Source organism: Macadamia integrifolia, chromosome 3, assembly GCF_013358625.1.
Source record: "Macadamia integrifolia cultivar HAES 741 chromosome 3, SCU_Mint_v3, whole genome shotgun sequence".
Lineage (NCBI taxonomy): Eukaryota > Viridiplantae > Streptophyta > Magnoliopsida > Proteales > Proteaceae > Macadamia > Macadamia integrifolia.
Genome location: NC_056559.1, coordinates 34554318 through 34567379, shown reverse-complemented (window position 1 = coordinate 34567379; position 13062 = coordinate 34554318). Strand labels below are relative to the sequence as shown.

The 13062-nt window shown below is 36.0% G+C and overlaps 1 protein-coding gene across 4 annotated transcripts; it reads left to right on the top strand.

The window, feature by feature from the left end:
- The first annotated feature begins 10853 nt into the window (after nucleotides 1-10853).
- Nucleotides 10854-13062, top strand: LOC122072876 (60S ribosomal protein L35a-3). Of its 4 annotated transcripts, none has more exons than XM_042637302.1 (6): nucleotides 10855-10988; nucleotides 11183-11218; nucleotides 11329-11557; nucleotides 11650-11692; nucleotides 12007-12045; nucleotides 12787-13062. In XM_042637302.1, exons 1-4 carry the CDS (start codon nucleotides 10957-10959, stop codon nucleotides 11689-11691), a joined length of 339 nt encoding a protein of 112 aa, XP_042493236.1. In that variant the 5' UTR covers nucleotides 10855-10956; the 3' UTR covers nucleotide 11692; nucleotides 12007-12045; nucleotides 12787-13062. The 4 variants fall into 4 exon arrangements, with proteins under 4 accessions (XP_042493239.1, XP_042493236.1, XP_042493237.1 ...); XM_042637303.1 differs by having other exon boundaries at nucleotides 12007-12049; nucleotides 12793-13062; XM_042637304.1 differs by having other exon boundaries at nucleotides 12007-12049; nucleotides 12790-13062.

The following is a 13062-nucleotide window of genomic DNA, read 5'->3' as shown; positions in this document are numbered from 1 at the left end:
TCCATTATTGTAGATTGGTTTATGTTAAGTTTGTCTCGAATTCTTGATCCGTTTTGAAGATTGACCCGATCCGACATATTTTGGTGGCGACCCGAATGGGAATTTTTCTGAGATCTGTGATGGAATCGGCCCAAGCCCGGAGCCCATCACTGATCTCGTATGGGGGTGCGGGGGCATAGCCCCCACGGTATGGTTCGACCGGATCGACCGTGACCCGATGGGTCGAACCGCTATTTGGAGTATATATATATAATGTACTGTTGCTTGTTGAGAGTCATTGTATTCTAGGGTTTTCACGAAGCTAGGGTTTCAGGGCGAGTTCTTCTTCGCCGCTGCTAGATTGTAATCCTTCTTCTACATAGTGAATCATCTTCTTCTTCGCCCGAGGACGTAGCACACCACCTTGGTGTGTGAACCTCGTTAAATCTCTGTGTCGTACGGATCTATTGTCTCTCTTTATTCGTGTTTCTTGGTGTTTGATCTAATAGTTTACCATGTTTTTTTGGTGGGTTACTATGTTGGTCTTTCTGGATTAGTTGAGGTGTGTGTAAGCTGATCCGGACACATTGGTTTAAAAAAAAAAACAAGTTTACATGGTTTCCTCCAAAAATACGAGAAGCAGTACCTGAAAGCCTTCAATCATGTAGCCCATACTAAAGAGGAAAGTTTCAAGAAGGAAAGATCCATAATCTCAAGGATATTTAATAGGGTTGTCAGTTCTAGGCCCGGCCCAGTAAGTCTGATCGAGTCCGGATGTTTAAAGTTCAAATCGGTCTGGCCTGATTAATAAATGTCGGGCTCACATCTGGGCCAAGCTCATGATTTATATTTTTTGTTTTAATTGGGCTTCGTTTTAGGGTTCTAAATTATTGCAGATCTTTATTTGATTAATGGGTCAGCCAAGCCTATGAGTTGTTTATTTAATTATTTTGGGTCCATAGTAAAGTAGGTTTAGGGTCTTAGTGTTGCTTTGGATCTCTGTTATCAGATGAGAAGTTGAGATAGATTAGGGTTTGTGTAGGTTTTTATTTTTATTTTTTATTTATTATATGTAATGGGAGATTCATCAAAGGAAGTATTCACGTATTTAATTTGGAAGTTTTTTTTCTGAAGTATTGAAGAACTTCACCTCTTTCAAGCTTAACGACAGTTGTCTAGTTCAGTTGGTGAAGTTGTGGTGCACAATCCACACTTACCAAGAGGTCTCGAGTTGAGACTTCTAGCCATTACCTCACTCTCGCCTTTATATAGAATAGGTACCAATTAAAAAAAAAAAAAAAAACTCTCTTTCAAGCTTCAAAAAGCTTGTAACATGTGGGTTGAGCACATCTGCACCTTTTATCGTTCCTTGAATAGTATGACAATTGGTTCTATGTCTTTGGAAAACATTATTTTCCCAACCCTAACAATGTTGTTTGCACATTGCTGCGAAACCTTAGAGATAAAAGGAGGCTTTGAGGAACTAGTAATATATCTGACGATTATAGTGAAGGTGAGCTTTGTTTGAATTTGAAAGAAGGGAAAAAGGGTTTGTTTGCAATGGTAGAGATAGAAGGGACGAAGTTTGAAAGCCAAAGGGTCTTTGAGTTTAGACTCTTAGAAAGGCTTGGGTACTTCAAGATGGGGTTTTGATAAATTCGATTTTCCCCTTCTAAATAGTAAAGTTTAAGTGTTTAATGTGAATAATATAAAATCCACGTATATCAACTATTTGAAAATATACGAAAATATAAGAATTTTGGTCTTAAAATATAGGAACACGTATAATTCATGTACTAAATGCGAATTTCCTAACTATGATTATATCTTTAGCTTTATAAATTCACATCCCAAAATGCATTTTAGGAATGGTTATAAGACTCTATGATGGTTAACCCAAAATAGAAATAATTGTAAAATTGCTTTCACTATAGAATTTATACTAATCACCAGTCTAGGAATTCCACCCATTGCAAATATGGCTCAAATTGGAAGTTCAAGAGTTTGCATCCCTGACACTTTTTACCAAAATGATCATAATTCCTTCTATAAAATAGTAAACACTGCACTTCTTTATGCATATATGGCTTGAATTCTAGTTTTTTTTGAGTTAGTATAGATGTAACCGTGAAATTACCCCAAAATAGTGGTTGGTAATCACTATTTCCATCTTCAGTCCTTTGGCTTAGGCTTGTGGGCCCATTTAAAAATACTCTAACATCAATCTTATCATTTGTTAAATCATATAATTAATTGAATAATATTATGATATATAGAAGAGGGGCCCATGAGTTGTAAAATTTATTTGTTGTCCAACTAATTCACATGTCCATCTACAATATAATAGCTAATTTTTTATAGGTCACAAACACTTATTCGAGCAAAAAAAAAAAAAAAAAAACCAATGATGGGAGTCATTCTACCAATTATTTCATGTACTTTTGCTTGTGCTTTAATGTTTCTGATAGTTTTCTATCAAAAATATATCATAGATGATTAATATGGTATCATGCAAAGGTTGACATGTATGATCGACCGTTCAGATACCTTCTATTTTAATTGTGGGTGAACTCAACTTAATAGATGGCTTATAAGGTGAAGGAATCCAAAACAATATCAACACACACCAAACCCCTTTCAAATTTGATGTGGGATCAACTCCCATATGATTGATATTGGATCTTGTGAGTGTTGCAACTAAGGATCGATCATTCTAATACCATTGATATGAATAATACAAGAACTCAACCCCATAAACGGTTTATAAGGTGAGAGAACTCAAGACCATATATCAAAACACATTAAACCACTTTCAAAACCAATGTAGAATCAACACCCATATGACTGATTTAGAATTGTTACACTCATGGTAGTAGGGGAACCTGCTGCTGGAACAAATCTTGGTTTTTCTCATTCGGGACTAAAATGAGGCGACTACTCTTTTACTCTGGTTTTTGAGTCACAGTTGCTAACGGGCAAATGCGTGTGTACTATTGCTTGTGCTTGCTCATTAGAGAATGTCCTAGTGGTCAATAGGGGGCTAATAACTTGAGTTAGAAGTAGGAGACTATCAGAGTTATTAACTGCTTTGTTAACTTGTATGTATTATTGAAAGCCTATGTACCTAAGTTATCTTCGAAAGCCCTCAATAAAATTGTAGGCTTTTCTTGTTTATCTTCCTTGGCAAATAAATAAAAAATCTCAATAGATATAAAGATAAAGCAAATGTGTAAGTGTCACAGTATTAAATTAACTTTTTATTTATGATATTATTAAACAATTTAACTTATTCATATCCTGCAAATGAAACAGCATAGGAGCCTTCACATCTTGATACTAAGCATGAAAATCAATTATGGATGGGTGGCTTGTCATGAGCTACAGAATAATCAATGGTCACTAGGTCTGCTCCAACTGCAAGGTACTCCTCTTTTGGAATAAACAGCCCAGTGTGTCTCTTCATCTCTGCACCCACCACCTCTGGGTGAATATCAACAATGGCTTCATTACTTCCTGTCCTTACATTTCGACCTGCAACAAATAGGAATTAAAAAAAAAAACAATTAGAATCAAATTAATGAAAAGGGTTTATCTAAACTTCTCTACTAATCCATTCTAAATTATATACCTTCAACAGTGATGGAGATGATGAAGAAAAAAAAAAAAAAAAGAACCACAAGAAGAGTACATTTGCATGGGACCTTAGATATCATTATCTCTCTTTAGATCTCCTTGTTTCTGACCTCCTCATCTCACCATCTTATATAGATGATGGGAGACTTGGTTATGTAGTTTTTATTTTTATTTTTGTTAAATTCTATTATAGTAATTTTGAATGATTTTTAGTTTTTTTTTTTTTCTTTTCTTTTTGTGATTATAACGTCATATAGAAATACAATTATGTTCGTACAGTTTAATTACCATACCAAGTTTTATCTGTCAAGAAAGAATGATGAAGAAAGAAAGCTTTGACTGGATTTTCATTATTGCAGATTTGTTTACCTTGTTTTTTTAGTGGGTTGTTGTGCTAGTCTTCCTGAGGATTAGTCGAAGTGTGCGTAAGTTGATCAGAGACCTTTTTCAACAAAAAAAAAAAAAAAAACATGTTTGCATGGTTTCCACCAAAAAATGAGAAAAATAAGAGAAGCAGTACCGAAAAGCCTCCAATCATGTAGCCCATAGTAAGGAAGAAAGTTTCAAGAAGGAAAGATCCATGATCTCAAGGATCTTTAACAGGGTTGTCAGTTCTAGGCCGGGCCCAGTATGTCTGATGACTCTGATCGAGTCCGGATGTATAAAGTTCGAATTGGCCTGGCCTGATTATTAAATGTCGGGCTCATATCTGGGCCAAGCCCATGATTCATTTTTTTATTATAATTGGGCTTGGTTCTACGATTCTAAATTATTGCAGATTTTTATTGGATCAAAGGGTCAGCGAAGCCCATGAGTTGTTTATTTAATTATTTTAGGTCCATAGTGCAGTAGGTTTAGGTTTTAGTGTTGCTTTGGATCTCTATTATTAGATGAGAAGTTGAGATTGATTAGGGTTCGCGTAGGATTTTTTTTTTGTTTATTATATGTAATGGGAGATTCATGTAAGGAGGTATTAATGAATTTAATTTGGATTTTTTTTTTTCTTTCAGAAGTATTGAAGAAACTTCACCTCTTTCAAGCTCAACGATAGTTGTCTAGTTTAGTTGGTGAAGTAGTGGTGCATAGCCCACACTTACCAGGAGGTCTCGAGTTGAGACTTCTGGCCATGACCTCACTTCCGCCTTTATATAGAGTATGTACCAATTTAAAAAAAAAAAATCGCTCTCTTTTATGCTTCGAAGAGCTTGTAACGTTTGGATTGAGCACATCTGCACCGTTTGTCATTCCTTGAATAGTACAACAATTGGTTGTGTTTTTGGATAACATTATTTTCTCAAATTCGACAATGCTATATGCACATTGTTGCAACGAAACCATTGGGATGAGAGGAGGCTTTGAGGAGCGGGTACTATATTTGACGATTATGGTGAAGGTGAGCTTTGATAGAATTTGAAAGAAGGGAAGAAGTGTTTGTTTGCAATAATAGAGGAATAGGCAGGGACAGGGTTTGAAGGCCAAAGGATCTTTGAGCTTAGACTCTTAGAAACGCTTGTGTACTTCGAGATGGGGATTTGATAAATTCTATTTTTCCATTCTAAATGGTAAAGTTTAGGTGTCTAATGCGAATAATATAAAAACCACGTATATCAATTATTTGGAAATATATGAAGAAACAAGTATTTTGGTTTTTAAAATACAAAAACACGTATAATTCATGTATTAAATGCGAATTTCCTAATTATGATTATATCTTTCGCTTTCTTTTTTGATGAATTATATCTTTGGCTTTAGTAAAATCACATCCCAAAAAGCATTTTAGGAACGGTTTTAAGACTGCCTCCGATAGTTAACCCAAAGAGAAATAATTGTACACTTGCTTTCACTATAGAATTTATACTGATCATCAGTCTAGGAATTCCAACAACAACTCATTACAAATATGTAAGATAAAACTATTCAACTTAAATATTTCCACAATCCAAAATTATTAAGATGTCCAATATTGGTTATAAGTTAAATTGAAACCCCACAATTTGACAGTCTCATAAAACTAATATGTGGGGTTAGTTAAAAATAAGTTAATAACAATAACTGTTTAGCACTGTTGGTGATCATAGATGCATTAAAAACTCATGTTCAAGAGGTTTCGAGTTTGAGCTTCCTGGCAGTTATCTATTTCCCCTCTTATCCTGAAGTAAGTAGAGATCATGTTCTTGTGTTGCATTCCCCTCCTTTCACAAGGAGGTTTTGACTAACCTTTTTCAGCTTGGTGAGTTTCTTGACTAATCGGAATATCTTAACATCCATGGCAATGGTCTTGAGGTTTTTATTTCCTGTAGGAACTTGGGTGAGCTGAAACACACATGCATCACCTTCTTCCAAGTTGGTATCCCACACGAAATTCTTCCACCCTGTACTCAGTCCAACTCCATTATATTTAACAAACATGTTTTCACACCAGGAGGAACACGAAAGATGACTTCTTTTGTGCTTTTTGGAATATGCTCTCACATTGTGAGGAATCGTCTACATAAGCAAATGGAAAGTAAGAAGAGCTATGGTTTATCATGTCAAATTGCAATAAACTTCATCCTCAAAATAAACTTAAAAAAAGAATCTAGCAAACATAACTTTCCTTAACATGAAAATTAGGTTATCAAAATAGATAGGACAAAGTTTTCCTTCACCACTCCATCTTAGGGTTCACAAACCCCTATAGGGTTTTAGTACCTTTTCCAAAAAACGTTCATGATACCTCATGTCTCCATGTGTGCATGTAAAGCATGAATCCCTTCACCATGAGGAAAACTTGGTCCAAATAGATGTGAATGAAAAAAACAAAAAGGACACAGGCCATATGGAATCCCGATGGGTTATCAAGGGGAGAGAGTGGTCTAGATTGGTCACATGTCAATTTTCAAACTCAAATAACTCAAAACTCTTCATTGTATTGATATGCACCCTTATGTATGTCCGTGTACATCTATTGTTACTCCGACCACTATTAGATCTCTCCCATTTTTCGATGCTTTGTTTTGATACCTGGTGAACTCCACTAATTTGTGAGCGAAAACCCCTGAAGTCCACCTATCCACGAGATTAGAGTTTGACCTACCACATGACAGAACCGAGGCTAGCCTAGAAAACCTTCTCCAAACAGCCTACCTAGAAACATGGTGCCATTAACATTGTATTTTGTAATTTTTAGTTGTTGCGACAGTTTGATCAAATTATACTTCATGGTTGATGGAACCTTGTAAGCTAGAACCTATGATTTTCTCTTGTTCTAATAAATAAAAATCTTTTTATCCAAAAGAAAAAAAACATAAAATGAAGAGATAAAGTGTACAAAATTTAAAAATAAAAAAATAAAAAAAATGCCATTTCATATATTTGTATTCAGTCCCCTCCCAAGGGAACTGTAAAATTATAGAATTTTGAGTTGGACTGTAAACCACTTTTCTTCACCATTTTAGGCTGAAGTTTACCAGTGGAATGGTTAAGAGGTCCACATGGAAATGTCCCACAAGGAGGCAGATCGTGAAGCATCAAACATTACTATGCAATTGATGATTAAACACTCCAATCGAAAAGAAAGATTAAAGTAACAAATAATACACTATTTTCCCTATTTCCAAATTCTAACTCCATAAACACATTACATTCAATGATATTTAAGATCAAATTGTAAGAAGTTATAAGAGAACTGAATTATCCAAAGAAGGAAATTAACTAGGAATTATGTAAGTTATGATCAGGTTAATTAATTACCAAGAAGAAATTTTTGCAAACACTGGTTGGTGCCTTGGTGGCATGGAAATAATGAAACTGAGCTTGCTCCTTGATGGAAATGCACAAGCCAGTTGATAAGCTTTCTCTTTCTCTGCTATGGATACTGGTCTTCTTCCTGATATAAAATACATAGGATAGGTCTTAACCTTATCAAGATTGATGACCCTTCTAGCAGCATCTGCAGATTATGTTTCCATTAAATGTTAGTCAAATCAGAATTCAAGTAGAAAAAAAAAAAGATTGAAATTAAATTATAATCAGGAAACATAAGCTTACAAAAGGGGTCAAGTAGAAGAATCAAACCTCTTGAGTTAGTCCCTTTGCAAACAGATTTACCTTTACTAGCGGTGTCAGCCTTTCTGGGCTTCTTCCTTGGTGGGTTGTAGTCTTCAATTTCATCAGAAGAGTTATCTGAGGAAGAACCTCCTCTGGGACACTCCATATGAAAGTGGGTCTCCCTTATTTGTGTTGGTTGAGACTCAATCATGCAGCGGAAAGAATTAGATTGGGATCTCTTGTGTTTAAAATCACTATACAAAAAATTGGTGGAGAGGCCTAGGCCTACCTTCTCATAACCACTCTCACCATCAAATGAAGAAATTACGAAAGTGGAATCCCCTCCATGCTGAAAAGTCACTATGTCCCCTTTTTTGAGAGAGTGATAATTGACAAAATCAGCCCAGCCCTGCTGAAAAACCAAGTCTTCATCTCTTTCTTCTAGTCCCATTGTTCATGTTTTACCACTCATCAGGTTCTTTAGAGATGCAGTGTTTACAAGTTGTTCCCTAAACTTCGAGACAATCTTTCTTGGAACAACCTGAAAGTAATAAGAAACCCATTTCAGAATTTACTTTAAGAAGGTAAGGGGGGATACAGATTAAAGATAGAAAAAGGGAATATAAATAATAATGGAAATGAAATGAACTAGAGAGTGAAGATAGATTGTAGAAGGTACCGATCCAGATCGAATCCAGAAGTGAGAAGGGTGCAGAAACGGATTTGAGTGTATTTAAGGTGGGTCCAATACAGATGTTCTTCCCACTTGTTACATTCCCTGCATACATGTTCCATTTCTGCAGCCAAGAAACCAGTGAGGAACTCAAGAGAGAGAGAGAGAAGTGAAGGAAGTCGAAATCTTCTCACCTGTCACAGGTAAGTCCAAGCGTAGAAAAAACCAGATATTGCAGTGCAGATTCAAATACAGAGACCATTCACTTGAGGAGCTATGGAAGCTGATGGCTAGACAGGGAGATCAATGAGGGTTTAGAAGTCATAATTGATCAAAATAAAGACAGACCATAACATTGATGATATCTATAAATGTCTGAATGCGGTATTCACCTTGTTCCCCTACAAGTCTACAACTAGCCAACCTCTCTCTCTCTCTCTCTCTCTCTCTCTCTCTCTCTCTCAAAAAGGATGAAGGAGCACCTGACAGTTTGACGCCAAATGCTCTGGAATCTGGATTTCCACTTTATTGTTTTACATTTATTTATGGGAAAACCACAAGATTACCCTTTTTTGTTACCCTTTTTCCAAACTTACCAACTCCGACTTTGGATTGATGACACTACCACTTTTGAGTTTGGATTTACAATTCTACTCACAATAGTATCACACTATCACCTCATATGTTTTTTGACAATTTTACTTTTTACCTTCACTTTTCCTTCTCCTTCTGGATATGAATGGACAGTCAAAATTTGAATCTACATCCGTATCTATTTAGGGGTGTTTGTATATGATCAAAAGGTATTTAGATTAAAATTTGAAATTATCTAAAATATAATTATTTGATCTGATTAAATAATCAATTAATGATTTTGAAGGTTCTTGAAGTTTAGACAAGTTCTAAAGGATGAAGAAAAAAGCTAAGACAACTTAAAAATATGGATTAAGAACACATTATATCCATTGAGGGGAGAAAGGTCCATATTATATAAATCAAAGAATAAATGGATCCAAATTTAATATGCATCCATATCCGTTTAGGGGTATTCATATCCAGTCAAGAAATATTCAAATCCAATCACATCCAATCCAAATTCAATCCGCATTCGATCCGATTACATCCATACCTTTTTAGATCACCCACCCCTGCTTTCCTTCCCTCTCTTTCATGCAACCCCGCCCCACTCCCTGTTATTCCACCCCACCACACAACCCCATTTCGCCCCCTGTTTATAATGTGGATCTCACTCTCTTATTATGTGAACACGACAGCAACACCCTCATCCTTCTTCTAAGGCAATATGGGCTCAAGGTATTAATCATATCGGCCAATACAATACTTTAAACCATGAATTTTAAGTTTATAATCTATATATTGGGTCATCAGCTCGATCCAACTAATACACTTGGTACCATGATCGATAGTCGATACAAATGATCAGCCATTCAAAGTGTCGATTAGGTATCAATATAGATTCTACTGTCAATATATGTATATCGAAATCAATACCTAAATCTAGAGATAAGGTTTGAAGACTTGGTATCAAGAATGGGATCGGTCAAGGCAGATACTGATCCAATATCCATCCAGGTCGGCTAAGAAAGGACAAAAATATCCTTACATTCAATTTAAAAATCATTTTTTAAACTATTTTACCCTTCATCTATACAGATCCATTGTTACGATATCAACTAAGAATCAAGGTCAATTTTATTCCGATCGAACTAATTTGACCGATTCAATCTGATTTCTCAAACCATGGTTGGAGGAGGCTTGAAGGTTTCTTATTCTTATCATGTCATTGTCTTGTCATGTTGGAAAAGATGAGATCTCTGCAACTTTGTTTTTACCTTATCATGGTTTCAAGTATTGATATTTTATTGGTTATATTGATCATATATTGGCTAAGACTGATACTAACACTTGACCGATTCGAATCAATTACTCATATCGTTTCAAGAGTACACCAGTAAAAAAAAAAATGTATTAAAAAAAAAAAAGGGCAAAAGTGATCCATGCGCACTGATCCTTCCCAATATCGATCTGTATCATAAGGGTATCACCCAGTCCTATCATTGATGGCGCGATGGTCATGGCTCATATTTAGTACTTGGTATTTTATTAAAAAAAATTATATATAAATTTAGAAACAAAATTGAAACCGAAAAGATTTTATTGGGACATTATCCCGTTTAAGGTCAAATTATAATCTGATTAATCTGATTATGAGAAGCCCGATTAAAACCCGAAACCCAACTAAGTCCAACATGACACCGATCAATATTGACTAATTCTTTAAATAGGTAAATCATGGTCCGAGGACATAGGCCCGACTAAGCCCCACCGGTTGACCCCCCTAGCAGGCTATCAAAGAAAGAGGAGGGAGTCGCAGCGGCTGAACGGAGACGAAGAGAGAGGTCGGATACGGGTTTGGTTTCGGTTTGATCCGACAACCACACCTTTTGAGAGCTTTATCCAACTTTTATTCTCTGCCCTCGGATCATTCTCCGCCATGTGTCAACAAAGTTGAACCATCTCGGCCACTCTCCGCCAGATCAAGTCGCCGCAGACGATTTCTATCCGCATACCTTAGTTTTATAGACCTCTGCCCGCCGCTAGCGAGGGAAATCGCAGCGAAGATGGTGAAGGGGCGCCAAGGAGAGCGAGTCAGGTTATCTTCATCTAGTCTCGCTTCCATTAGTGTTCTTCCAACTATGTTCTTTGTTCTTTTGTCTCTTTAGGGTTTAAGCTTCATCTCTTATTGCTGCCATTACTTTTCTTCGAACTATGTTGTTTGTTTTTGTCTCTTTAGGGTTTAAGGTTTATCTATATCTTCTCAGTTTCAATTTTTGTTATTTGATTCAGACTCTATGTGAGGGGAACTATCCTCGGATACAAAAGGTAATAGCTGGAAACCCATTCAACAAAACCCAATTTTATTTTCTGATCTGAGTTCCTGACTGGTTTCATGGATTCATCTAATTGAGCTTATGGTCATGTCGATGGTTTAGGTCGAAATCAAACCAGTACCCCAACACGTCTTTGATCCAGATTGAGGGTGTGAACACAAAGGAGGAGGTCGGATGGTATTGCGGTAAGCGTATGGCCTATATTTACAAGGCCAAGGTCAAGAAGAACGGATCTCATTATAGATGCATCTGGGGAAAAGTGATCAGGCCACATGGTAACAGTGGAATCGTTCGAGCAAAGTTTAAATCCAACTTGCCTCCCAAGTCCATGGTATCCCTAACTTATTTTCAACTTTTTCTTCAAGGTTTAGGGTTTTTTCTGTTTCAACTTTATTTTATTAATTTTCTCCTTCTCTGTCGCAGGGTTCTAGGGTTAGGGTTTTCATGTACCCAAGCAATATATGAGGTAATGGTTGGACTCCATGTATCCTCCATTTTGGTCATTGGTTTGCTAGGCTTACTTATTAGGGTCGATATGGATTTAGTTAATTTCATAGGTATTTTTGTTTAAGTCTCTATTCATTTGCTCATAGTGTTGAATCCTGCTGTTTAAAAGTTTTAGTTGGGCCGTGTTTACAGTATTTTCTGATTACAGTTACAAATCTCTAGTATCTAGATCGCAGAAGCAACTTCAATTTGGTTATGACATCCTGTTTGCCTCTGTTTAGGGTTTTTTCTGTTTGAACTTTATTTTATTAATATTCTCCTTCTCTGTCGCAGGGTTCTAGGGTTAGGGTTTTCATGTACCCAAGCAATATATGAGGTAATGGTTGGACTCCATTTATCCTCCATTTTGGTCATTGGTTTGCTAGGTTTACTTATTAGAGTCGATATGGATTTAGTAAATTTCATAGGTATTTTTGTTTTAAGTCTCTATTCATTTGCTCATAGTGTTGAATCCTGCTGTTTAAAAGTTTTAGTTGGGCCATGTTTACAGTATTTTCTGATTACAGTGACAAATCTCTAGTATCCAGATTGCAGAAGCAACTTCAGTTTCGTTATGACATGCTGTTTGACTCTGTGGATGTGGATTACATGTTAGATCTTCTTAGAGTGTGTTTTTGCAGTTGCTTATTGTTCATGCCTAATAGGACTCACTAGATCAGCAAGTTATTATTCTAGACTAACTTGTGTTCACATAGCTGTAGCATGTATGTAATGGATGTTATCGATCAATGAGATTTGTTCATGCCTAATGGTAGTACTCATTAGATCAGCAAGTTATTACTCTAGACTAACTTGTGTTCACATAGCTGTAGCATACATGTAATGGATGTTATCGATCAATGTGATAAGTTTAAACCTTTGTTTCACTTATTGTAGAATGTATATTTTATGGATGTATTATAATGCTAAGCTTCTTTATGTTCTCAACATTCTTTACCCTGCAATTTACATTGTTGAAATGAGCATAATGTTAAATTGTTTTTCTCATTGTTGTTTTGCTCTGTTTCTTCAATAATACCAATGAATTGATTTTATGCTTTTTGGGTATTTTTTTAGCAGTGCTTTGGTATGTGAAGATGCCATGTTGGGAATTCCAGAGGCATGGAGGTTTCGATTTTCACCATCCATCTGGAGCTAGGAGCTAGGTTTTGAAGTTTTTGTATTCAAGAGCTACAATTGTTAGTTTTGTGTTTTCAGGATAATGAATTTAACATTTATGAATGTTTCTTTATGGGATTCTTCACACCCAGTTGCCTCTCAATTGGCATCATGGGTTTAGAACTTGGTGGAACTAAGCTTATTCGAACTCAGTTTGTTAGAAGTTCTCCA

Coding starts and splice junctions, on each gene's coding strand:
- LOC122072876 (XM_042637305.1), top strand. CDS start 10,957: ATGGTGAAGGGGCGCCAAGGAGAGCGAGTCAG. Junction 11,219..11,328: donor ACTATCCTCGGATACAAAAG/GTAATAGCTGGA, acceptor TCGATGGTTTAG/GTCGAAATCAAACCAGTACC. Junction 11,558..11,649: donor ACTTGCCTCCCAAGTCCATG/GTATCCCTAACT, acceptor TCTCTGTCGCAG/GGTTCTAGGGTTAGGGTTTT.